This window comes from Aquila chrysaetos, chromosome 11 (genome assembly GCF_900496995.4).
Source record: "Aquila chrysaetos chrysaetos chromosome 11, bAquChr1.4, whole genome shotgun sequence".
Lineage (NCBI taxonomy): Eukaryota > Metazoa > Chordata > Aves > Accipitriformes > Accipitridae > Aquila > Aquila chrysaetos.
The window spans coordinates 28,136,361-28,163,180 of NC_044014.1; the positions used below are offsets into that span (position 1 = coordinate 28,136,361).

Here is a 26,820-nt window from a genome sequence, read left to right on the forward strand (position 1 = left end):
ACTGCAATCACTTAGTATAATGGAAAGGTCTTTCACCATCTCCCCCACTCTAGTCCCCATTCATAAATAAATGCATATCACAGATAGAGATCACAGAAATCCTTTCCAGGTCTCAACTCATCTTCCAGCTTAGTCAAAACCTTGAAGAAAAAACTACACTGAGTGTTTTGAAGTGCAGCACCTTGGGCTCTGCAGGTGGAGGGTGGGAATGCCCACTGCAAGTTCCTGCTCTCCCCATTTAAAATCAAGCTGAGTCCCTGTATGACCTCTCCCTCTACTAACAGTCCAGATAAGCAGAGTCCTTAAGATAACTAGGTCCCAGATGTGCAAGGGTTCTTAAAATCAATGTTGAAATCAATACCATGGGAATTGCCTGTATCACAGTATCAAGTGATGTTCATGTGAAATCCGCTTAATGGTAGATGGCTGCGGTCTATATTTTATTTGCATGGTGTAAACATACAGCCCCATGAAGAGCGTATCAGTGTGCCACAAAGATGAGTTGCAGGTTCTTGCATTCTTGCAGTTGGTAGGTTGCAAAATGTGATCTTGCCACAGCTGCCAAGATCAATCCAACAGCAGCAATCCAAGATTGAATAATACAGTTAACCTACATTCCCGTGTCACAAACAAGTAGGCATGCAGTCGGACATGTCACCTTTTTACCAGTGCAGTGTCGGTCTGCTGGGAGGTAACACCATTTCAAGCCCCTTAAAATGAAAATCCCCCAGTTTGGGTCATGTTTCAAGCATTTAGTCCTTCTGTTTCTTTCTTCTTTCTTCTTTCAACTGCTGTTGTTGTTTCCTGTCCATCTTGGCACAATGGTGGTAATATTTACTCAGTTACTTCAGTCTTGTTTATGAAGACTTTTAAGTTGTAAGCAATGTATCAATATGAAATACTGTTATTGTATCATTTAAGGTTATTTTTCCTATGCAGGAATTTCTCTGCTAGGACCTAAGAAGGGTCCTTTAATAGGTGTGTTTCTAAAAATACCTATTTAGAAACTTGTATCAAAAGGGTCCTCCTTGTTTATCTGTCTGTAACTTCTGTATTGTCTTTTGAGATTGGGGGAAGGGAGAGAGAATGATGAAATCTGTAGGGCGGGTACCCATCTTCCTGACAGCTCTGCTGAAGCATCTATTTTGACTTTTGTCTGTGCCGCCACATTCTGTTGCCTATCTTGTATAGCGCAGGGATGCCAGGTGCGCTTGTTTTCTAGCCAAATGTACTTATCTCCTAGCCAGATTTTGAAGAATTTCAATGATGAACATCTTCCAACAGATGTGTTCAAAGCTCCTCTAAAATCATTTGGTAGTGATCTAGGGTGGTCTTTGACAGAGCTGTTGGAGCATTTTTTCTGTCCTTCTTGGAGAGTGACCTCTATCTCACAAGTTCCTAGTCATACTCTCTGCATGAGCTTTAATTCATCTGACTGTGCAGAAGTAGACCATAACGAGTGATTTAGTAGCTTTATTGCATAAGCCTAGAGATAATAATTCAGTCCATATTCCCAAATAAAGAAGTCACCGCCGTGAAAGAAAGCGAGTTGTTATGCCTTCTCACCAAGGCCTGCAAATGAGGAGAACTGCATTGTTTGCTCTACCAAAGACGCGTGTGAACTCTTAGCAAAAGAGTTCAAAGCTGTTCTGCCGGTGTTCCCCAAGTGTGAAATAAGATGGTATTTTCTTTTGCTCTTCTTTTGGCTTGTTTATTAAATAATACATCCTTCAGGGCCAGAACTGTCTGTTGTTATAGGTATGCACAGAACTTCACATGCAAGTACTAAGTTTGTTTTGGGCACCTAGTGGCTACTACTATTAAAACAACATTAAAAAGAGTGTGAGGTTTTTTTATGGTCACTAGAGAATAAGCAGATTCATTATTAGATTAGGTGAAGTTATCATTTCCCAAAAAGGGACTTGAAGCTGAGACGATACAAGGTAACTAGAAAATGCATACTGATTTAGCTACTATTAATAAAAAAAAAAAAATAAAATGCCTTTAGATTAGTAAAGGAATAGAAAACACCAGCATGGCACTGTATGTATAAAGTTGCTGTTCACCCCAATCTTGGATACTGTGCAAAGATCCCTTCATCTCAAAAAATCCATAAAAGTGGAAACAGCTCAGAGAAGGGCAATAAAGATGATCCCAAAGACATGGAACAGCTTTCTTATAAATAATAATAATAGAGTTGGCTGTGGCTTTTTAGTCTGGAAAAGAAATGACTCAGGGGAGAAAAGATGTAGGTCTAAAATCACGCATAGTGACAAAGATGGATACCAATCAACTTGTCTCCTCCAATAAAGAGGTAGGTCACATTAGATGAAGCTAATGGGAGCAATATTCAAAACAAACAGATTCTCGATGCGCTGAGCAGCAGGCCTGTGGAAGGGCAGCTTCCAATTCATTGCCAAGGAAGCTGCTGATGCTAAGAGTTAAGACAGGTCCAATGAGTGGATAAGTACACAGAAAAAAAAAAAAAAAAAAAAGAAGATTACTATATACCAAAGCCACATCCAACTTGGCAAGTTCTCTGGAGTGGAAGCAGTAGGAAGTTGAAAGCATACTGGCCTATAACACGCCCCTCCCATTTTCACTCTTCCATAGGCATTCCTTCAGAGACAGGGTTTGGGACAAGATGGACCCTTTGGCATAGCCTGATGTGGTTCTGTAGTTACAAAGCACGGTACATGCTGTAGTCATCCCTACAATACTGCCAGCTGTTGAACTGCTGTCTCAAAACTCTTTAACTTGCTAAATTTATCCCTGATGTCCTTCCACTTAATGGGCATGAAGTATGGGTCTCTCTGGAGTGTGTGCCTGAAAAACAGTGTTCATCTAGGATTTCTCATTTGTCTGTAATTGTCCGTTATATTTCTGCCCTGAACTCTGTGGTCAGGGCAGTGCTTTGATTGACAGCTTTCTGACGATTCAGTGAATGTCACTGATGAAGTCACTTTTAGCTGCTTGACAACAAAGAACTTAGACGGGATTGAAAGTTTACTATTCCTCATGTAGGGGCTGTCTTTGTGTGATTCTGTCATATTGTATCACATGGTTGCGTTAGTCTAACCTTCATTAGAATAACTTAACTTATAGTACAAGGAACGTGAAAATTACAGGTGCATAACTACTAGAATCATCCTTTGCTTTCTTTTTTTATTTTTATTTTTTTGAAGAATCACTTTAGGAGCTATTTTTCCATATTCAAGGGATATAATTTTTAACAAGGGTAGGCTGCAGTACTACAGATTAATGCTATTTAGTTTTAGTGACTTACTGCCTTAAAATAATCTGTATGAAACCATGCATCCTTTTCAGAAATGTCTTAAGAGAAATCCTGTTTCCATCTGGGAAGCTGAAAGAGCAGAGCAAGCAGACAGTGTCACGTCTGTGCAGAGTTCATTTTGCGGAGACTCAGTGGTCCAGTTGTGACCCGTTAACTGCAAGGTTTATCGTAAATGAAAAGCATCAGGCGTCCTGAGTGTCCTTTGCTTCAGGTTTAATGGGGCAGAACACCTTAGGTGTAGCACACTTGCATGAGCTTGTTGTGGAGAACAGAACTTCTTTTCCTGTTTGTTTTCAATGGAAAAAAAAATTGGTCTCTCATACCAGTGGGTTTGCATTAGTGATACGACTGCTGGTTGAAGAGGTGCTGATACAGTAACGGTGGGTTGTGGTTCACCTAGCAGTGTGGAACTGCACCATTAATTATTTGGATGAAATAAAATGTATGCACATTGTAAAATATCCCAACAGGACTAGTTTTTGAGAGACAACGTATACTGGCTTATGAGAGGAGTTGTCTTGCTGCTGGTATGCTGACGGAAGAGCTTTCTTTGGCCTCACAGACCAGGACTAAACCAAAGATGTTTTGTGGCATTAAGAATTTGAAAAACTCTTGAAAGTTCTTGCATACAGAATCAGGACGGCAACTGGAGAGGATTTCAAAATAGTATCTGAATATGACTAAAATAGGTAACTTTGATCTAAGTTACTAAGTTGGGAAAACTAAAATGATAAATGTTGTTATTTTCATATAAATAATATTTCCCTTTGTAAGCTATTTAACCTGGGCTACTACTCCTCACTTTTGCAGTCTCTCAAGCAGGTTTCCTGGCAAAGCCAAGCTCAGGCTACGAAATGACGTCACGGGCATCCCCGGGGCTCTGCGACGCCAGGGTGACACCGCAGGTATGTGCTCAGGGTCACCTATCTTTTTCGTCCTGTGTCATGAGGTAATTCCCTGGGTGCTCTCGGTGAGTAACGCTGCACGGGCAGCCCGTGGCTCCCGTTTCTCTGCTGCGCCCAATTATCCCTCACGCGTGATGGCGGCAGCCCAGCCTTTCCTGCTGAGGTGCTCCCCCGGGGCCGGCAGGACAAGCCCGAAGGCATTGCATGGAATTACGGAATTTTAGAAACTTCCCCTCGACGCCGATCTCTGGGGTGAGGGGCTGTGAGGAAACGTGGAAAAAAAAGAAAAAAGAACCCAAACCAAAACCAACAGCGACCCACCACAATCAAACATAAAGCCCCAAACCATGAGCCCCCTAACAACCGTCGCGAAACGGATGGTGGGCGGCGAGAGGGCGGCACGGGCCCAGCTCAGCAGCAGCGAGGGCAGCCGGAGCGCGCAGCGGCCCGCTCTGGGCGGAGAGCGCCGGCTCCCTCCCGCCGCCCGCCGGCGGGCTCCGGCGCCCCAGGCCGGCTCGCCCCACAGCGCCCCCGCCGCCATTTTGCCCGGCGGGCCGCCCCCAGCGGGCGCTGCGGCGCCGCGGCGGAGCCCATAAAAGGCCGCGGCGGCACCGGCCGCGTGTCTCTGCGGGTGCCGGTGTGCGTCGGGACGTCCGCCCGCCCGCCCGCGGCATGCTGGCGCTGAGTGCCGCCCGCCGCCTGCTTCGCCCGCCTGGCGACCTGCTGCCGCCGTCGGGGCTCGCCTGCGTGTGGGCGGCCGGCGCCCGCCGTCGCTGCGCGGCCGGCGCCGGCCCGCCGAACCCGGTGGTGTACTTGGACGTGGGCGCCGACAACCAGCCGCTGGGACGCGTCGTGCTGGAGGTAGGGGCGCGGGGGCTGCCGGCGGCTCCCCTGGCGTCGGGGCCCGGGGGAGGGTGCCCGAGGAGCGGAGGGCGGCGGGGCGCCCGGGCATGGCGGTCGGTGAGCGGCAAGGTCAGGGCAGGCCCGGGGTGGGGGGGGGGACACGGCTGGCGCGGCCACCGGCGCCGGCTCCCGGGGCCGCGGCGGAGGCACGGCCGCCCCCGGTGTGGGCGTGAGAGGGGCCCCGGGGAGGGCGGCCCTCGCCGGGCTGCCGGAGCCGCTGCCCGGCCGCCCTCGGGGCTCTGCTCGCTGGGCGAGGGGGCGGTGAGGTGGCTCCCTCCCGGGTAGAGGCGAGCGGGGGTCGGGAGAGGGCCGGAGTGGGCACCCGTCTTCGGTTTGCGGCGGTAATTGCCGCTGGCCTGTGTCAGCAGTCGGTAACCAAAGTCGTCCTCCCTGCGGGACGGGTCTGTGGGGCTTGGTGCTGGGGGCGGCTGCGGCCCCTGAGGTGGAGGTTGGGCCGTGCTGTGGCAGGGAGCCTCAGCGGGAGAAAACCTTGACCCGCGGAATGAAAGCTGAAATACTGAACGAGAGTAAACTTAACTACTGAAGCGTACCGCTCGCTCGAGAGAAACAACCACGGTTCCAGCAGCGAGAAAGTGCCCGAAGCCCCAGCGCGGCTCTGGGGGTCCGGTGCTGTCCGTGAGCGGTGGGACCCTCGCCCGGCTGCCCAGGGCTTGGCGTGCTCCTGGGGCAGCGCGCCCGCAGGGGTCTTCAGCCGCTCCTCCAGCTTCCTCCTGTTTTGTCCCTTTTTTTTTTTTTTTTTTTTTCCTGGGTGCTTATTGTTTGATTCTTCATCTTTGGTTTTCTGAGGTGCTGCCGCTTTGAGCTTCCTGCTTCGTGTGCATTGAAAGGTTTGCACAGCTCTGTTTGAACTGGCAGCTAGCTCCACAGCCAGCTCGCAACCAGCTTTATCATTAAAAATTCAGTCTCTGAAATAACTGCCGTTTAAAGAAGGCCTGAACAGGAAAACTGTGGTACGCACTGCTCTTACGAAAAGCATGATAAGTGCAGAGACTTTAATTGTGGCATACGACGTATCCTTAGGGCCGGGCACGTGCCTCTGAATAAATGTGTTGTGTACGGGAAGGAATGAGCTCCAGAACATTGCACTGGAGAGGGAATGCTGCTCTTACGAATTGCTGCCTACTGAGGGAATTCAGTGTGGCCTTCTGCCTCCAGCACCCACGTTGGGTCTGTATCGATGGATTTTTTAAAATGTAGTTCATAAGGGTTCTCTCTAAAAGGGTTTCCCTTGAGGCTAGAGCCCAGTTCCTTGAAAGTGTCAGCATCTAAATTAATTGGACACTACCAGCTCTCCTGTTCTCAGGAGGTAGTAGCATCTTGAGTGAGTTGTTGTAAAAATAGTGCTGTGCAAGTTCCTTATTCCATCGGTGAGATTTAGTAAATAGTTGGATGGTATTATAAAAAATAGCATTAATGTTACTATATTTCTTTTGGCAGCATTTAATTTCCACATTAAAGATTTTTAGTGTGCCCAGTTTACAAAATATCTGAATGTGTTGCAGCATCGCCTTGAATCTTTGGCTAAGTTGTGGTTAGATTCAGCTGCAAGTTATAGGCATCTGAGGAGAGCATCCTAGGGAAGGAGCATTAACTTCTTGCCACAGCCATGCTGTTTCTAGGTGTTTGCTGCTGGCCACTGTCGGGATGAGTGACTAGATAAAACTTGGGTTTGGCCGGTTTTATGTCACTTTTTCTAGGCAATTATAATACCATACATTTTTAAGATTGGTAAAAAGATGCATACCAATCAAAATCAGAAATTTTTGTTGGTAAAAAAACGTGTATGTAACATCATGAGTCAATTCTGATGTACAGTTTCTGCTCTTCTTTTTCTTTTGCCTTTTCTGCAGATTTCAACGGATGGCTCTGTGCTGGGGAGACTTTGATCTCTCCAGTTGTATCCAAACTGGATTTGATCCTTGGGGTCCATCATAAAGATTCTTCTCTGTTACTGCTAAATTATTGTGTTGATCAATGAAATCATTAGGCACTGCTCAAGTTGCTCTTCATTAATTTGCCAAAAGTTGCGTTGAGGGGATATTTTTAATTACTAGCCAAATGCTTGGAAAGTCTTAAGGTGTTCTTGGAATTTTGGGTGGCTCGTGATTTCAGATAGCTCATTGCCTTGGGAAGAGCGTTCAGTTGTGCCAGCCTCCCATGTAGAAGTTTTTCTTGTGTATGGAAAAAGCTGACTTCCTAATTTGTTTATTTTTCTTTGACAGCTGAAAGCTGACGTGGTTCCAAAGACGGCAGGTAAGGCAGCATCTCCAGAATTTCTTACTTAAATATTTAAGGCTTAGATTGTGATTTTCGGGAACAAGAACATTTTGTTACCTTTTAGAAACTATTTCCGTGTTCCATCCCCATTTGTTAAATAGAGAAATACGATAAGAACTTTATCAGAACAGTGCTAGCGAGGAGTTATAATTTGTTGTCGTTCCAAATAGTTTCATTTAGTAATTTGTGCCGAGACAGTACAGTCCCTGTGTTTGGTTATCAGTGGTGAATAAATATGTTTAAAAACCACATTAGTTTGCATTAAAATCAAATCCCAAAGCAAATGGGAAAGGATAAACCGAAGGGATGGTGTCTCTTAAGAGTTTCCAACGAGCATATAGGGTTTTGTTTTCCTTGTCACTAGCTGATCAGTGGACTCATGTTACAAGGTTTTTGTGTTTTATCATGTGCTTCCTTCCTCATCTGTTTATGTAGTGGTTCTGAAAAACTTGTCTTTCAGTTTCCACTAGATGAATATCCTTTTTTTTAAAAAAAAAAAAAAAAAAGCATCATGTTCACAATTACTATAGAGAACAAAGGCATAAAAGTCAGAAAATGAAATCTTTGACTCTAGAGTGGTGGGTTTGGGGAGGCTGTGGGGTTGGAGTTAAGGTATAACATCAAAATAAAAGGGAGATGAGATTGAAAAGGGTTGTGTTTGTACCCTGTTCTGAGGCTAAACAAGCTTTGTTTCCTTAGCTTTATAACAGAGGTTTTTTAAAGCATGGAAACAGCTAATAAGTCGATAATACCTTAAAGATACTATAAAATTTTTGAAGTGTATAAACTTAGGACAGAGTTAATCTAGTCATGTTTATATTATGTATCACGCATGGCAACATAATACTTTATGCTTTCTTTTCACAGAAAACTTTAGAGCTCTTTGTACTGGTGAAAAAGGATTTGGGTATAAAGGATCCACTTTTCACAGAGTGATTCCTTCATTTATGTGCCAAGTAATGTTTCTTTTTTTACTTTTGCTATTAAATTTATCTGTATGTTAGTAATATATTTTTAGAACCAGTTAGAGTAGTAGTAACATTTTAAGTGGCTCTGCTCTAACCTTTGCTAACTACAGAATAAAGAAGTGACAGTGTGACTTGCATTGCTGGTCTTTTTGCTACGGCTATTGCTCAGCACATCTTTTGTACAAATAAATGTAAATTACGTGTAGACTGTCTTAAACTGGTTTAAGGCTTTCTGCTTTTGTGTAGCAGTGTACTTTAGTGTGGGGCGTATTTGGTAAAATTGCTTGGGAGAAGCATTTGTGAGTAGAATGACAATCAACCTTGTGTTCCAAGTGAGCCAAGAAAACAATGTGTCCTTCTTTATTCCTAGTAGAATAATCTGTTCATAATGTGTTTTTTACAAAAAAAAAATTTTCTTTTTTTTCTGAACATCTCCCTAATAGGGAGGGGAGGAGGGAACCAAAAGGGTTCGTTGGGGTAGATTTTGGGATGACGCACCTGAAATGGATGTTGTTTTGATTTAAAGGATGAATCTTTCAAAATTCTGAATTAAAGTCCATGCATGTTAGTAATTTTTACTTAAACAGCAGCAACAAGAATGACAACAAACAAATGGAAAAAGCCTTTTTGAGAGCCTTTTTTTCTACTCTGCTTGGCAGATGAGCAGGATTTCAGCTGTTGTAGTGCACTGGATTGTATGATTCCTGGTGGTCCTCTCTTCCCCTAAAAGAAGCTACGTTTCAACAAGATTGCATCGTAGAATGGCTCTGTAAAAAATTGGAGATTAAGTTTATAGTAACTGTGCTGTATTTATTAACTGATGACTGTAATGGTTCCCTCTCCTTGCGGGACAAGTGTGCTGTAAAGGACCTATTTTCTTGCCTTTGAAATGCAAACTAAGGGGTTTTTGTGATACTGACAAAGGGATAAAGTTTTGAAGTCTTGGTCGGATCAGAAGTACATAAATATAAGAAAAATAGAAATCCTACTCTCAGTTCTACCACTAATTTGTGAAGTTCTGTGTAAGTCTTCTCCTTGCCTTCCCATTTTGTCCCAAAAAATCCCCAAAATGAGGACACTAGGTGGTTGACGCCATGGTATAGTGAGATGATGAATTAATGTTTAAGAATTACTTGTTAGTTGTTACCAAAGTGGAAATACTGTCATAGGTTTCAAATATTTAAGGAGAGAGGAAACAGTAGAGGTCTTTCCACTTGTTGAGATGGAGTGTTACTATGATTCAGGCAATTGGTATAGCCTAATTGGAGGTCATTATACCCAGGACTTGGCAATTCAGATGCCTCTGCATGGCATGCAGCATGGAGAACATACTTCTGGGACTGCGTAGGAGTAGCTGTAACACCACCTGTAATAGATTGCTCAAGGTGAAAATGGAAAGATGAACATCACATGAAATACTTGTTAGGTACGAGTTCTTTGACGGCGTGGGTGGTGTCGCTTCCGGGAGAGGAGATGGCAGATTGCTGGAAGCAGTGCGTAGTAGCCAACTCCGGGAGTTGCTGTGGCTGTTTTTTTTGTTTGTTGGGTTTTGTGTGTCTAACCTAAGACAGGTGGTCACATCTGTCCTAGCAAACAGCATGTAACTGAGGAAAGTTTAAAATAGCTCAGGTGTAACACTTAAACAGCAAAACCTAGAAATAGCAAATAGTAATAATGGAGATCCTGACCAGTATTTATACTTGTTGGGAGAAAGAAAGGGAGAAAAGAAGAGTTCTCAGGTCTTGCCTGTGGTAATGACTTTGGGTGATTTTGTTTTGAGGTCTTTGAGGTGTTTCTTAAAACTACTGCTATTTGTTGCATCACGTTTGGGAGCAGGGCTGGTAACTTAGGAAGGGCATTGTTGGAGTTATGGATGTCAGCTGGAGAATATCAGCAATATGTGGAGCAGAAATTTACTTTTAGCTTGATTGTATCTTCATCTAGTTGCATGGTTTTAAATCCTCATGTGACCATACTCATTCTTAACTTGAAGAAAATTTGCTGATTTTATTACTTTTAAATTAGAGCAAGTGAGTATATTTTCAATAGCATCACTTCTGATGTAAAATAATGCCTGTGTGCTAGTGAAGTTAACAGCCATTTCTGTTTTAGGGTGGTGACTTTACAAATCATAATGGAACTGGTGGAAAATCCATTTATGGCAGTAGATTTCCAGATGAAAATTTCACACTTAAGCATGTAGGACCTGGTAAATAAACATATTCTTTCTACCTTCTGATGACTATAATGAAGCATTGTTTATGAAGATGTATTTTTAAAAAGTAAGGTTTTTTAGATGTGTGGGGCACTTGGTAGTTACAGAAATATCAAGGAAGTTTAACGATGCATTGTCCCTGGCATGAGCTTATTTGTGTAGACTGCTGTGCAAATATAAGTCAGCCTGTAACAGGTGACATTGCCACTCTTGCCCTTCCTATAAAAGGGACTGTGCAAAATAGTGTGGGGCTTTTTTGTATTTTACTTAGAATTCTACAAAGGTGAAATTACTGCTTTTATTTTCCTCTTTTGTAAGTCATAGACTTGAATTTTCACTTAGATGATTACTACAGAAGTGAAACAAAGCAATCTGGGATTTCTTATTTACTTACACAGGCACGTCCTTTTAAGCTCAAATTAAATCAAGAAAAAATAAAGGAAAAGCCATACATAAGAACGTCTAATTGAATTCTGTAGTCTCTTTCTCAGGTTGTTACTTCCTCATCACAGTAGACTCCTGCTGCTGTTGAACCGCAGTAGAGGTTACCTGATGTTAATCACATTCAGGACGTGTACAACTAATTACATTACTAACATTCTTGCTGTGGAAAGAAGGGAGGCTGGGCCTGAGGGAATAGTCAAAAGACAAGAAGTTGGCATTAGAAATCATTTGGAGACAAAGTGAGACCATCACATCTTCTGTCTGTCCATCTTTAGTCTAAATGTGCAGAGGAAAATTGTCTTCTCCGCTGCATACTTGTTAAACCAATCTAATAAGCTGCTGCTGGTGTTGTTGTTGTTCTAGGTGTTCTTTCAATGGCCAATGCAGGACCCAATACAAATGGATCTCAGTTCTTCATTTGCACTGCAAAAACCGAGTGGTAGGTTCTCAGCCCTGCATATTAACCTGATGAATAGATGCCTGGATTCAGAGGGTTTGAGATTTTCTTAGGGTTTTTTTTTTGTTTGTGGGTTGATGGGTTTTTGTTCATTTGTTTTGGTTTAGGGGTTTTGTTTTTCTTTCTAATTTTTAAGTTACTTGACTCACAATGGAAAATAAATTGTTTTGTGCTACCTGGGGGAGGAAGGGCTGTGAGGGTAAAAAGCTGCTATCCCTCATAATGCTTCTAAGGTCCAGAGCTAAAAGTATTTTGTGTCACTTGTAGAGTTGTGCCTTTGCCATAGAGTTGGTCAGCAGGTGAGAGCTATGAAGATCTGCTAGATGTCCTTTCACTGAGCTCAGTTTGGTTCAGTCTTTATGTTGTTTTAAGTAAAACTGCCCTTGTTTATTTGTTTTACAGGCTAGATGGAAAACATGTTGTTTTTGGGCATGTAAAGGAAGGAATGGATGTCGTGAAAAAAATTGAGAGCTTTGGTTCCAAGAGTGGAAAGACCTCCAAAAAGATTGTCATTACTGACTGTGGTCAGCTGTCCTAGCCTTTTGCCCTACCATTCAGGACAACTTCGATGCTGTGAAAAGTGAATCATAAAAAACCCCAAACATTTCTGATCCCATGAGTAGCACCTATGGAACCATAGTTTCTATTTAACTTGGTCCAACTTTTATTCTTACATTGAATAATATTGATTAAAAGCACAAAACAATAATTGAAACGTGTTTTAACTGAGCTACTGTGGTAGTCACACTGTCACACTGATTTGCTAGAGTCCCATTGCGTTTTGAAAGAAGTAGTACGGTCACTCAGCGTATCTGACTGCAGTGTTGGTACTGTTCTTAGTATTTGGGTGTTCCAGGTGTTAGAATCGGTGGTGGAGTTGACAACTAAGTGTTCTATACCTGGGGGGTTAGATACAAATTGAGAAATACCTTGTTTCTTTTGGTGCTAATAAACGCCTGTTCTGTTGTTCATCTCATCATTTTGAAAAAATAATGCTAACTAGTGCTCTCAAGGCTGTCTGCAACACGACTGTCAGACATCTTCTTTCTGTATCTTAATTTAAGTCTATCCAGTAGAATTAATGTGTGGTTGTAGGTTTTCTAAAATTAATTCTGTTTTAATCTTTTCTTTTTTTGTAGTCTCAGATCACTGTTTTAAACTGAACTCTACCTTACCTTGCTTCAATGGAGCAATTTGGCTTTTGGGTTAAGTAAATTGCTTTAGGTTGAATTAGCCTGCTACTAGAGCTCTGCCTGGGCAATAAGACCACAAATTAGCCAGAAGATCATGGGACTTTTTTTATTATGCAACTGTGAACTTACTTGAAGTGCAGTTCTGCTCTGAGACCTGGTTCTGTGAGGAATACAGCACAGTTCTCAAAAGATAGCCTATTTTTGCACTTTGAGAATATAATCAGAGTATAGTAAGCTTTCTTGAGTGAGAAACAGGTTTCATTGCTTTTTTGTCCTGTTGGTCCTGTGAAGTCAGCCCACCTTGGGTATTACTTGGATTATGATTTCTTCTCGTACATCATCAGCAGAAGTCAAAATCGGTCACCACGAAATCGCAAGGCCTAATTGGTGCAGCAAAATCGTTATTGTTGGGGTTGATGCACGAGAAGGAAAGAATTCAGCTGATCAGATAAACACATTTCATTTGTATAAACTGGTATGTTTTATGTGGAGTGCTTGAGCAGTAACAAATGTTGGAACCCCACAACATCACTTTCAGAATCACTAAAGCTGTAAAGTATTAATGCTTGGGGAAAAAAGCACTTGACTGTTTTTGTGCAATAATCTTGTTACTGAAGAGAAAAATAAAATGTGATGGCTGTCTTCAAATGTGAATTTACTTCCATTGCATTCTGATAATATGTGGGTTTAAAACTATTTTGCACTGGATTTTTTTTTCCACTGAGGACTGCATTCCTGTGTGTATGAGATAGTATTCAGAGTGTAATTTTGCAGAAAATGGAATTGAAAAGCTTTTTATTCTTTCCACTCTAGCTGTTTCATCTTTCTTTGTAGGATTTTTTAAATACTAATTTGAGCTGGTTTGGCTTATTTCAGTTTGATAGAATACTGATTTTTTTGTTGTTGTTATCTTAATTCCTATATGAAAAATAAATACAGTTTGACCACAAAAAAAGTCTGTTCCTTTCTTAAATATGACTTTGCACACTTACTTGAAAGGAGGAGTGTGAGGAGCTGAAACCTGTTGTGTTTACTTGGGCTATTCTATTCCGTCCACTTTGCGATGTGTCTGATCTAGTGGTATTCAGAAGCCATGCTGTTGTTCAGAGGTACAGCCAGCAAGAGATGGGGTAATGGTGCCATGCTTTGCCTCTTGCTAGTGAATCTAAAATATCTGGTATATGGATAGTGGTTCAGGTTTTGAGAGTCTTGTCTGATTTATTCTATCAATTTTCAGAGATAATGGGGAAAGTGTAAATTTACTGGGTGGTTTTTTTTAAATATCTGAATTCCTTTTCGAAAAGTTGGTAGTTCCAGCTTTTTGCTGGACAATTGAGGAAAAGCTCCTTCCTTGCTGTGTTATCAGAGATGACCTTAAGAATTTAGCATCTGCCTGTAGTGTCAGCGGTATTTGTAGACTGGAAAGCCCAATGGAAGGTGCTTTGCCACAAAGCAGTCCTTTTTCTCAGAACTGTGTTAAGCCTTAAATAAGTAATAGTATTATGGATGTTATGATGTATTACATATGGCTGTGGCTTTTACAGGCACAGTTTTGCCCTAACTTTGGAAATGTAAAAGGCAATATTTTCCATCAAGGCTCACGGTTTTGACTAGAAGATACATATGTAAGACCTGCAGAATCCCTTTGATTAGTAACACGGGTTGCAGTGTCTCCGTGGGGCTGGCTTTGGTTTCCAGATACCAGTCCTCTGCATACTTCTGTCTGCCAGAAGAAAGTCTTTGCTGCTTGGGTGCTTACAGCAGTGTAATGTGAGTCTTAAAGTTTTGACAAACTCAACTGGTCAATCTCTTAAAGTTTTCTTCTGTAAAGTATTTTCCTCAAAACGAATTTTTCTGGGGTGCTGTTCTTCCTGGTTTTACTTTCTTTTTCCTCCCCGCCCCGCTTCCCATTATTTAAAAAGGCACAGAGCTCTACTCCAGTATACATCTTGCACCCTGCAGCATTGCAGCTGTGTTCCTGTACTGACAATACACAACTACAGCTTGTACTAAGTATCCCCGAGCTAACGTTAAGAGGCGGTTGTGGCACCCAGTATGCCACAGCAAGGGTTGCAGGACCTCGGCATGCCGGATGGCTGGCCCTAGCCCTCTGTGGTCCTGTGGCTGTCAGTCTTGGGTAGCTTGTCCGCTTCCGTACGCAACCCGAAGTCAGGATTGCGGTTCATGGGTAAATACACAGAAATTGGCCTTTGCTAGTAATTCTCTGCCAGGATCTAATTTTCTGCAGGATCCTAAGTGCCCATCTCTTTCCTGTTAGCCCTTGTGTATCACAAACAGTGACTAGGAGGAGAGGGTTCTCCTTTTGCAGCCTTGCTTGATGGTTTTGTCGGCTTCAAAATCATGGGCTAGAATAGGAAGAGTTGGGCAGTGCCAGGAATTGTTTGTGACTTCGTTCCTCCAGGATTTTGTACCCCTTTATAGCAAAATGATAGATGTTATGACAACAATAAACTCAGCTTCACAGCCCTGTCATGTACAGAAAAGGACTTTGACTTCTGAAGTTAATCCACTTCAACTGTGAGGTAGGAAACTGCCCAAAATTATTTTTTGAATACGTTTAGATGTTAAATGGATATGCTTTCCTTGTCTTCTGCTGGTAAAAAGCATTGTTCTTAAAGCAATTCAGAGCATGGTTTATTTAAAAGCAGGTGAGTGATCCCAGAGTAACTAATGTTATTCATGTGTATATTAAAACTGTGAAAAATTGCTGCCATACCCGTTGAAGTACGGTGTGATTTTTCCATGCCCTGCCCGGCGATCTGTTACTTCAGTGCTGCTTCTGGCGCAGCAGCTCTGGGCCGGAGCGGTGCCCTCCAGTGCAGCAGAGGGTTAGATCAAACCTTTGCTTAGAAAAGTTGCAAGAAATACATCTCCCCACCAAGCGATCGGTGCGGAAAGTACTTCTCCCGCAGCGCGTTAGACTGTAGTTGTCCCGTCCGGTCCGACCCTTGGCTGCTGGTCCCGAACCGGGCGGTGGATGGGTGCTTCGGCAGCCGGTGGAGCAATTGATGAGCCGCTGCCCGACGTCGCCGTCGGCAGGCGGGGGTGTCGGTGACGGGCTCCCCGTCTCGCTGCCTCTCCGCGGAGCGGCCTTGCCCCCGCCGCCCCCGGAGCCCGCCTTCGGCGCGGCGGCGGGGACGCGCTGTTGCCCCGCTCCCCACGAGATGGCACCAGGCGATCGCTCGTGGCGTGCTCGGCCGCCGCCGTGACGCCAGCGCTGACATCTTCGGCGGCGCCTTTTCCTTCGCGGCCGCGGCGAAGGAGCTAGAGGTCAGCAAGCACCGCTAAATTCAGGGGAGAAGCGGGTGGAATTACAGCAGTGTTGGTAACACACTGTCCCGCAGCTCCCTTTCAGCTACGCTGAAATGAGGCGAGCTGCACTTAACTACTGCTCGGGGACCACAAGCTGCAGTTGCGTGTCTTGCTGGGTATAAACCCTGCGATCCCTTGAGGGGATCCTCGACCCTTCAGCTCCTGCGGGATGAGAAGACAAATCAGTAAAGTAGCGTCTTTCCCAACCGCAACCGTGCATTGCCGTGGTCTGTGGCTTGCTGGGGTGCGATGGAAGGTGTTATAATGGAGTATATCGTCTGAAACGGTTTTTGGGGGAGGCGACTGATTAGAAATCCTGCACAGCTCTAATAGATCACAGAAGAGAAGGAAAGGCAGTCACTATGGAGCTGTGGCCTTGAGAGGAGCTGCAGTGTGCTACTGCAGGATTTCACCTGGATGTCTAGAGTAAAAGCCTGCACTCAGCTGGAAGAGGGGTTGGCCCATCCAGGCTGCCTCTGGGGTGAGGCATGGGCACGCCGGGAAAAGAGCCTGCAGAGCGAGCTCCATGGTGGCTACCACTGACGTGCTTCCAAATGCAACATAAGTAAGAAATAACACGCTCAGAGGGCACCCTTAGGTACAGTGCAAATAAATATACACAGAAAAAATAAGTTTATATTTCAAAGTTGTTTCAACAAACTCACAAATGTTTTTGTTTAGTCTCATGTTTTAATTATTTGTTCCAGACTCTCTGCTTACATAAATTGCTTTCTTTGGTGCTAGACTGAGGCTATGTCTCTTTGTTTATAAAGTTTAAATGCTTTGAAGTCAAGACATTCGAGGTACAAAATGTTGTTCTCTTTTGTAATGCTGTATACTCTGCTGGTAGCAATGTATCAACAGTCAGAACCTCAAAGAAGTGAATTACTTAGAGTACAAATCACGTTACGTGACATTTCAAGGACAATCTGGATGTCCTGCTGCTAGCTGAGGATTTGTAGTTGGACACTTTCTACCCAATTTAGAAGTAACCAGGCTAAAACGACATTGACATTCCAGTGAAAAACTTTCACATCTTGAACTGCAGATTTTTGTATTGAGTCTGACTCTGTTTAAAGACATTGTATGAACCAGCTGATCACAGCTGAATTTTGGCCCAAGATCTTCACAGCCGAAAACACCAATTTGTTGCACTGTCAAACTGAAAACTGAACTTTGGCAACAGTTGTCCTGAGCCTTGACGTTCCTTCTCCAGTTCTCAGCTCTGATTTTTCCACAACAGCTCTGGATACGCCTTTTCCATGCTCTCCTGCCTCCATGCAGACCCTACGTCTGCCAGGGGATGCTGCTCGGGGCGTTGCGGCCACCCAGAGCCTGCATCCTGCGTTAGGCGTGGGTGAGCTGCCGGATGGCGGGAGAGAAAAGAGCCGTGGCGATGCGAAAGCACAAGTACCTCTCCCATGTAACCTCTTCCCCCTTGCACTGGTTGAGGCCTGGGAGCCCCACGTCAGGGCCGCGCCGCGCCGCGGGCTGGCCGAGCCCTTGCCTCGCTCCCCTGTACGTAACGGGGACTGCGTACAGGTTGCTTCGTGTGAGCAAAACTGCTTTCCCAGCAGTACCCAGCTGGGTGAGGGCAGACAGATGGAGATTAGCAGTGGTTTTCTCTTCTCCTGAAAACCTCCAAGAGAAGGAGCTCCCGCTCCTGCACAAGGTGACCCATTGTGCCCTGGCGTGGTGGAGAGGTGGGCTTGGGCTTGGGGGAGCCGTAGGACAGAAAGGAGTGGGGAAGCAGGTGGCTCACTGCTTTGGGAGGCAAACAGCAGCAAAGAGGTGGTTTTCTTCTTTTGTCAGAGCTGAGGCCAAGGGTGTCGAGGGCTGGCAAAGGCATGATTTAAGAGCTGGGGTGCAGGAGGACCTTCACTGCGAGCTATAAATGGTGGGAGATGAAGGGACTTGAGGCAATTGCCCGAGGCTGGAGAGCTCACTGTGGCGGGAAGTGGTTCTGTTACAGGGGATCTGAATGAGGACAAGCTTGTTTGACTTCAGATGATGTACCTAGGTGGAGGAAGGTTTGAGGGACCTCACTGCAGAAGGTTGTGAGTACCTGCTGCCTGTTCTGTCAGTGGTGAAGGAGATGTCCTGGGACGTAGTTGGAAATAAAATGTTGCTGGTGTTTTTGACTTGATTTCAGTGCAACAGTATCAGAGATTAACGCCGACTCCAAATTGCTTGTTATTTATTAGCTGGTTAAGTAAACAAAAACCTAAAATTCAGTCATCGTTAGGATTGATGAAGTTTGAGAAGAAAGGAGGAAAACTTGCTCAGCAGCACACCTCGTCATCGCTCAGGAATTCAGCAAAACGTTCAGGTCCCAAAGGCCGCGGGGAAGGGCAGCATCAATGAGCAGGTAAGCGGACTTCAAGCTCTAAAATTGCTGCTCTGGTCTACCTGTCCCCATTGAGGGGACAATTCTTCATCTGGTTTGATAGCATGCCATGCAGTTTGCTTGATGTTAGCCTGTGCTCACTATGCATATATATTTTTGAGCTTTAAAATACAGGTTATAGCTTGTGTGTAAATGTCAGCGTACCTCCAACCGAACTGCAGCCTTTGCTATGAGTGCTTCAACGCGTGTGTGTTTCAGCAGAGCACCTGCTTAACCGCAGGGCTCAGAGAGGGTTTCTTCCAGTCGTCCTCCCCCCATCGTCTCCAAATGTGGCTACTGCAGCTGCGAGCGAGCGGGCGTAGGGTGAGGGGACAGGCACAGCGATGCTCCTCAGGGCCACCTCCACGCAGAGGCAGGGCGTTGCTGAGGTCCACCCCGGCACATGCCGGAGAGAAAACATCCCTCGCCAGGCAGGAAGGAGCAATGGTTTCACAGCATTTATTATTTATTGGGAAGCTACATTTCTTTTTGCATCCATATCCCGGACCTGGAGGTCTGAGGCGGGCAGGTCTGGCCACGTGGGCTGAGGTGCAGGGTTGGACCAGGGGTGCTGGTGCGGCTCCGTCCTCCTCCAGTGGGTTGCTATTTTTAACCACCCTCGAGAAACGTTGGTGTGAATTCCCGGTTCTTTTTACCAGCCAGGACAAAACCCACGTAACTGGAGAAAATAACTGACTGTGTCTTTAAGATGGGTCAGGGAGAAGTTAAAAATGTGCAGATACAGAGATTTGGGGGGGAAAAACTCTGTCACCGTTCTCATTTTCACTCACCTCCTACTTAAAATTTATCCAGGAAGGTAGGCAGAGGAACACAACAGCTGCTAAAATTACTAGGTGGAAATCATTTTTAGCAGGCGCAAGTGTCTTGTGGTTTTCCTGCTCACTCTCCCCCACTGCTCCTACCTCATCCCCGGCTGGCTGCAGTTTCCTCCAGAGAGGCTTTCGTGTCGCTGGTGTCTCTCTAATAACAACCGCCGTCACCGCCGAGCCAAAGGCGATCTGTTAGTGATGTGCGGCAGCTGCAACGCCAGCCCCCGCTGGGACCCTGGCCCCGAGGAGGAGCCCTGGGCCGGGCTCGCATGGCTCTCCGAGGACTCGCTGCTCCGACCCCACCACTGGCACAGCTGACACAAGGTGGTCCTCGGAGATGCAGAGGAGTGTGAGGAGGAGGCGGCAGCTGCTAGTATTTAGGCTTTGCTGGAGCAATAAATTTTGCATTAGTACTAAACAGTGCACGCTCCAAATGATGCAGTGTCTTAGGGTTTTTTTTTTTTTCCCTGCCAAAAGTCAGCGTTTGGTTAGGATTTTATTTTTTTGGAAGCGGTGTTGCTATTAACTTGATGGTTGCCAAGGCCAAACAAAGTGCAAAGTGTCCTTGGAGAAAGCTGCGTGATTCTGTACATTAAAAACTGGGGGATGCCAGCACGCAGTCTCGGCCTCGCAGCCTGTCACATGCTTTGCTTATGTCGCCAGGATCCTATAAACGCTTTTGCTGCAATTTTAAAGAACGTTTCCTTGCTTAAACTGCAGAAGCTCAAGCTTTGCATTTTTTGGTCTGATTCTTTTTTGGTACGGGGTTGTACAGCTTGTGGGAGGAGCGTGCAGCGGAGCCAAGGCAGGCTGGCTGGGCAGGGGTGAAAGGGTTATAGCTTGGGGCCAGCATGCAGTTACACCCAAACACGGAGCTACAGCCCGTGTCCCCCACCCTGAGCACAGCATGACGTTACGTAGCTGTTAACCCACTAACCCTTGGCCCCTTGACTCACTGGCCTACGCAAACAATAGGCTGGCCCTGCGCAGTGGGGAAACGATGCGGATTGCTGCCCCGACAGGCGCCGCGAGCATTAATTACCTGTGGCTGACAAGGGAGGTCTTTAAGATTGCTGTTGGGTCTGTGGCAGCGCCTCGGATCGAGAGCTGGGGCCGACTTTGCAGGGCACGGTGTGCGTACGCCAGGTCAAGCAGCTCCCGGCCCAAAGCCGCCTGACAAAACAGCCCTTTGGCTCGGATGCCTCCCTCCTTGCTGTTGCCATCACCCGCTCTCCTCTGTGCACAGTCGGTGATGTCAAGCAACAGAGAGTTCAGAGCGAGGGAGCCGCGGAGAGAACTCTTCCTTGGCTCCTGATACGAGGCCGTGCAGCTCAGTCCCCTGAGATACCTGCTCCCTCCACCCCACAGAGGAAACCTGAGGGAAGCTGCAATTTGGCCCACCGCCAGAAGATTTGGCCGCGACCGTGGCGCCCCTGGGTCAGCAGGGCGCAGGCAGAGCTTTGTCGTGCCCCGTGAGGAGGGAGCGTGCTCAGCCCCGGCGCGGCGGAGCTCCCGGTGCGAGATCCGCTCTCCGAAAGCGCGGCCGTCCTCCCCGCCTGCCCCCGACACAGCAGTGCGCTCGCGGTGCGGCGCCGACAGCCATGAGGCTCTGAAGGTAGGGCTGGGTTCGGGGCTGCAGGCTGGCGTGGGGCCGGGCAGCGTGGCGTGGGCAGGGGGACGTGGCGGCGGCACTGCTGCCGCCGGGAGCGGGTGCAGCCGGGCAGTTGTCGCAGGGCACCGTGAACACGCGTGCTGCTGCCTGTGCTTTCCTTACACAGGCGTTTGGGTGCTGAAGATGCACTCCCTCTAATGTCCAGCTGGATCTTGCCCTGTGCTAAAGCGACTCCCCCGGACTGCAGCGAGAGCACGCCGTTCCCTCGACTGCCTGTGAGTCACCCGCCTGAAATCACGCCTTAATACCATCGTCTTTCCAGTAAACCTACCAGTGAAGGCAGATGTCGACTGGGAAACCGAACTCCAGGCGTGTGCGGTGTTTGCTGATCGTCGCCAGTCTGTGCCCCTCACGTAGCAGCTGTGCCTCCAGCGGGGGAGGACGGGGGGGGCTCGGGGCATCTGCCTTCATTCTGCGCTGCTCCCACCCGCCTGTGCAGGGCGGGGGTCTCCTGGCAGGGCTGCAGCTCTCGGGCTCTTGTCACTGACCCACCTGTGGAGGACGAAGGTGGACGCGGCTGCCTTGCCTCCAAGCAGTGCTCCTGCATCCCTTTGGGCTGCAGACTCGTCCCTCTGGGAAATCTGGCCTGTCTGGCTGTAAGGATCGATCCCAAATCGCTGAAGCTAAAAGAGGTGCAAGGATTTAATATATAGGGAAAAAACCCCACTCCCCGTTAAATGCTTTCCTTTGACTGCGGGGTGAACAGGATCACACAGAGCTTGAGGGCTCAAACCACAAGACAGCAAAAGGGGAGATCACCAGTGGATTGGCCACCTCTGGGGTAGCTGTTGTTACAAACGACTTGCTGGAACTGGCTGTGTCACGTTGCGTCAAGGCAAAGCAGTTCATTTTTCCAGTGCTTTTATTCTGTTTCTTTTCCAGTTGTTTTGAAACTACTGGAAAAGCGGTTCGATGCCCCTGGATTTTGGAAAATAGTATTCATGCACACAGATGCGGGAGTGCATAAAGAAGGAACGCTAGATACTTCTTTTAGTTGTAAGGATGACTTCATTTCTGGGGAGAACTGGAGGATTATATGATGGTTAGTTACAAAATGCATAGAAATTGGTGTGGAACAGTGGGGAAGATAATTACGTCTTGCTCTTCTCCACCTTTTCAGCACCGTTTGCTTCATGCCGAAATGAAAGGAAATGCTTTTTTCCCTTCACAATAATATGAAATAATTTTCCAGAAACCATCCTGGCCCAGATCGCCTTAAGCAGAGTTATAAAACCGCATCTGGTTCAGCACACAATTCACAAGAGAGGGCGGCCAAACTGTACCCTGATGGCTGGATGACATGCCCTTCCTGTGGGGTCCTGCGGCATGCAAACCCAAAAACTGTGGCCGGCCCCTAATTTTACAACCCCGCTTCTTGGCCATGCTCGAAAATGTGACTTCTTGAAGTTTGCAGCTAATGCTTCTCTCTGCCATTAAGATCTGATTCCCGAGAAAGGTGGAGGAGGCAGCGGGTGCGGGGGACAGCCGGGGGCTGGTTACCTTCACCTGCAGGCAGCACAGCAGCATTTCCCAGCTGCTGCTGATATTTTTACTCCCATTTAATTACTGCCCCAGTTAATGAGGTTTATATCCTCTCCTTCCATAGCTGTTTCAGAGGGCATCTGAGGAGCAGGGTAGCAGGGGGCACCTCCACCCGCCGGCAGCGGAGGAATGTCCTCTGCTGCCAATGTCACACCTGAGGTGCAACAGCAGCATCCTGCATTGTGGGGACAGGATAATGTATTCCTTCCACTTCCTATTTTTTTTTTTCTTTCTAAACTCAGAACACAGGTGAAAGAGCAAGGGTGAGAGATTGAAGAGAGACTAAGCCGCGGTAACATGTAGCAAAGTGCCACGTGGATCAGTGAAACAGAAAGGACTCTGAAACCAGAACAGTGTGGACGCAGTACATTAGAATACAGAAGAAAAGAGTATTTTATATCTATAGGAGAGGAGTCGATACAGTATTTCAGAAGAAAATTGAGGTAAACCGATGTATTTTAGGAGCCACAAAATTGAAAAGATGAGAGCGCTAATATGTTAGCTGGGAAATCAGCTGTGTATCTGAGCCCGCAGCTGGGGAGGAGATACGAACAGAGCACACAGCTCCCTGCAAGTGCTGCAGGGCTGCAAAGTTTCCCATCCCCGTGTCCCCATTCCTCCTGCCAGCGCTGGCTCAGGGGTTTCTTCACGTTGCCTGAACCTGAGCCATCCCGCTTGCCCACGGCAAGGGGCTCTGCGGACCTGGCGGGTGGGAGCCTTTCCATCCCTCCTGCCTGGCTGGAGCTGGGACGAAGCCGCAGGGACGAGGATTTTCCAGCTGGGCTGGGGGTCACCCTGGGAGCTGGGCTGGTGGTTCCTGTCCAGCTGACAGGCTTCTGCAGAAATAATTAGCATGTGGCAGCATTGCCTCCTAATCCTTTAAATATAACTTAAAATTACAGCCTAAGGGCTCTGCCTTGCTTTCAGTGGGACTTTGCAGCTGCAGTCATTATTATCCCGCCTAAGAGAACTCAGTTCCTTTTTTCACCCCTTTTGGGGCATTTGGAGCACGGCCCGTGCCAGCGTCGTCTGCCCAGAAGCTGCCTCAATTCCTCAGGAATGAAGCTGACAGTTTTTCAATGGCTGCTAACAGCCCGCAGATAACGTAGGTTTGTTCCCTGTTGTTCTTCTTCGAGAGCAGGGCCCCTCAAAGAGCAGACTGAACTCTGTATCAAGGAGTCAAAGGGTTAAAATAATATTGCCCCAGTGTGTCATTGCTGACTAAGGTCCTGGGCTTAACAAGACCCCAAATTGTTCCTGTTCCACTGATGTAATTTGTTATCCTGAATTTCCCCCTATTTTATTATTTCAGTGTTCCAGTCTCTCAAGTCATAGCTTCAACATGTAGTCTTCGGTCGCTCTCTCAAAACCTGGCAGAAATATGAGTCTGGATGATAAACTAGTTCTGATCTTGTCTGTATTTGACATTGTTCACCTGGCGAGCTGGTTCCCTGCTGATAGGGGTGCTGAGGCTGATTCTGTCCCCACCCCAGGTGTCTCTGGCTCGTTCCTTGCTGTTTAGTCATGTAAGTGGGAAGTGGTGGGAAATGGTAGTGGTCCCCAAAGGGGGATAAACACAGGGAAGAATGACTTGTGCCTATGTGGTGCGATCCTCAAGCCGATACAGATCGTCAATAATCACTGCAATTTTTACCTGATTTCAATCCAGTGTAATTTATTAGGACAAGACTCTTTCCTCCTGCGGAAACAATTTATATCCAGTTATTTCTTAGCTTTTTTCTGTAGTCTTATAGCTGGCGCATCTCAGTGTTAGGGTCCCAGTGCTGAGGTGGCTTCATTGCTACCAGCAGACCATCAGCATAAATGAGGACAGACAGTATTTTACAAGTATTTTGTACTAGCTGGCACCAAGCAATGGAAAGCTGGAAAAAACAAAACCACAGACTATAGAGCAGAATGAATAAAAACAAAAAAATAAGCTAGGTCCTTTATTTTTGGAAACTCTCCAACAACCTCTAATATGCATTAGTGAAATATCAACTTTCTGCCTTGCAGAATGAACTATAAAATATTATATCTTTAGCCCTGCACATTTTCAAGTTCCTTGTCCTTTATTACAGCCACTGGTTTATTAAAACTGGAAATGGACCTAGACCAAACCTCTGCCTATGTCTGAATGGCAGCATCCAAACCCTGCAGCTTTTGAAAACTGGTCTCTGATGTTTAAAACAAAACCAAGCCCAACACAACAGCAAACCACTTCTCATTTCTCCTCCCATAGTTCCCTAACCTGAACAAAAATCCTCGCACCTGGATGTACAAAGGTATTAGGTTCATGGGGTAGCTCCTTGCCTACTAACGTTGAAGGCAAAACGCCCAGTGTGGTTAGCAGTGTCTGAGGATTTAAACTCAATCCCGCTTGAAACTCTTCCCAAGCATATATGATCAATGATGAGTTTGAAAGTGTATTATTTTTATTTTTTTTAAGTCCATTGATGTGATTTGTTCTGTTTGTAAGACTAACTGGCAGTAAAAGGTATTAATTTCCTATCACTTTGTTCCAAATTGTCCTTCCCTTGTCCTTGTGTTTTATGGTCTCCATTAAGGAATGTTGTCCTCTGGATCGTTTTTATTGGCTTTGCTTTTTAATAATCAGCATTCGTGCTTAATACAGCAGTTTTTTGGTAACAAAATTCATAGCTTAAAAAAACCAAACCAGCCCCTCTTTCCCTTGGACAGATTTGAAATGCGATTACTTTTATAAGTTATAAATAAAGGCCTGGTAGTTGATGTTTAGTGGGAAACTCTCCCAGTATATTTCAGAGCCCTGTTTTTCAGTCTCCTCCGATAAGAAAACTGCTGACTTGACATTTTGGGGAGCGGTGTTTTGTGCTTTGTGTTCCTGCTGTAGCTGCCAGGGGTTAGCAAACCTCCGGGCTGCAACGAGGCCAAACCAGGAGCTGCCTGTGCCGCTGCGCTCCCTGTTAACCGTAACGCCACACTGGTGGGTGCTGGGTTTTGCCCGCGAGCTGCTGGATCAGGACGAGCTTTGGGCCATCAGGTTGCTGTCCCCAGGGTCTTGCTCTTGGTGGCACCTCCAGCAAGACCTGGGAGGGGGTCTGTGGCAGCCCTTACCCCCACCTGAGCACCACTGCTCGTACCAGCCCACTGCAGTTTGCCCTCACCAAGAGGTTAGAGACGGTCATCTGGGACAACACATAAAGGTGGCTGCTTTTTATGTTTACAACTCCCTCAGAGAGAGTTTGTTTAGAAAGAGGAACATGTCTCCCCACTGTTTATATGTTGTCATTTTTTTCCCATGGTAAGACACTGGGTTAAGTCTCGGGCTTGGAGGATGTAGCCCCGTCGCTCTGCAGGCTACTGATGTGGCGGTAGTTTGGGGAGAAATAGGAATCTCTAGTGATAAATGAATGGCTTCAACTAAAAACAGCTACTGACAGATACGGCTGAATTACTGCATGGGTTTTGTAAAGCAAAGGGAAGGGTTTGCAGTGATTAAAATGGTACCTATAAGCCTTGAATTGCCAGAACGATGTTTTGTCTTGACCTCATTTAGTGAGATCCTTTTGTAACAAACGTGGACCAAAGAGCATTCATGCACCCAGAGGTTTTCTGAAGGGTTTGTAATTTGGCAAAGCTGTCTCTAAATGGCCTGGCAGAAGTGCTTGGTTTTGAGGAAAATGTGCTGGTCCGTTACTGGGGTTCCCTGCCAGCTCCAGCAGTTCAGCATAGGAAAGTTCAAGGGGGAAGTAACCCTTGTCAGGGAAAAAAAAAAGCTGTAAAAGCAATCTTTCTGATGCTAGTGGGTGAGGGCCCAGTAAAAGAGATTATGATCCAGCTTAGAGCCTGTTTCAGTAACAACAAAAAACCCCAAACCTAGTATTTAAAATGGAATTAATTTTCTCTTTGGATTGCAGTCAGGTTGGAATGAAGTTTAATTCCTTCAAGCTATGCTTTCCCTCAAACACCATTAGTTTTTAGAAGCTTTCCTAGGAGAAGTTCATTTGTCTTAGAGCACATCGTGCTGCTGGACTTTGTCTCGGTGGAGGAGGAAGGCTGGGCTGTAACTGCAGTCGCTCCTAATGAACTCATACTTGTCACATATCCAGGACTAGATGGGCTTGTCTGCCCCTCGCACCCACCCAAAATATCGCCGTGTCCCAGGGAGATGACCTCCACCCTGGGTCCGCAAGGACTAGGCGAGCTGAGGTACGCACAGGCTGATGCATCCCTGCCCAGGGACCGCCGGGATGTACGGCTCTGGTGCCACTGCCAGAAAGAGATACAGGAGAGAAGAAACAGCTCAGCTTTCCTATCCTACAATCCCAAAGGAGCACGGAGACTGCGGTTGCACCGGGAAGTATATAGGGAGTGTGTTACTGCAGGCAGCTGCCTGT

General features: G+C 46.2%; 1 protein-coding gene and 1 long non-coding RNA gene across 2 annotated transcripts; both read left to right on the forward strand.

Moving 5' to 3' along the window:
• The first annotated feature begins 4,771 nt into the window (after window positions 1-4,771).
• On the forward strand, window positions 4,772-13,326 carry PPIF (peptidylprolyl isomerase F). Its single transcript, XM_030030997.2, has 6 exons — window positions 4,772-5,061; window positions 7,347-7,377; window positions 8,269-8,357; window positions 10,482-10,578; window positions 11,392-11,467; window positions 11,888-13,326. Exons 1-6 carry the CDS (start codon window positions 4,873-4,875, stop codon window positions 12,021-12,023), a joined length of 618 nt encoding a protein of 205 aa, XP_029886857.1. The 5' UTR covers window positions 4,772-4,872; the 3' UTR covers window positions 12,024-13,326.
• Window positions 13,327-20,027: 6,701 nt separating this feature from the next.
• On the forward strand, window positions 20,028-25,950 carry LOC115348591. Its single transcript, XR_003925866.1, has 2 exons — window positions 20,028-20,842; window positions 21,006-25,950. It is a non-coding gene; the product is annotated as an uncharacterized LOC115348591 (long non-coding RNA).
• Window positions 25,951-26,820: the final 870 nt, after the last annotated feature.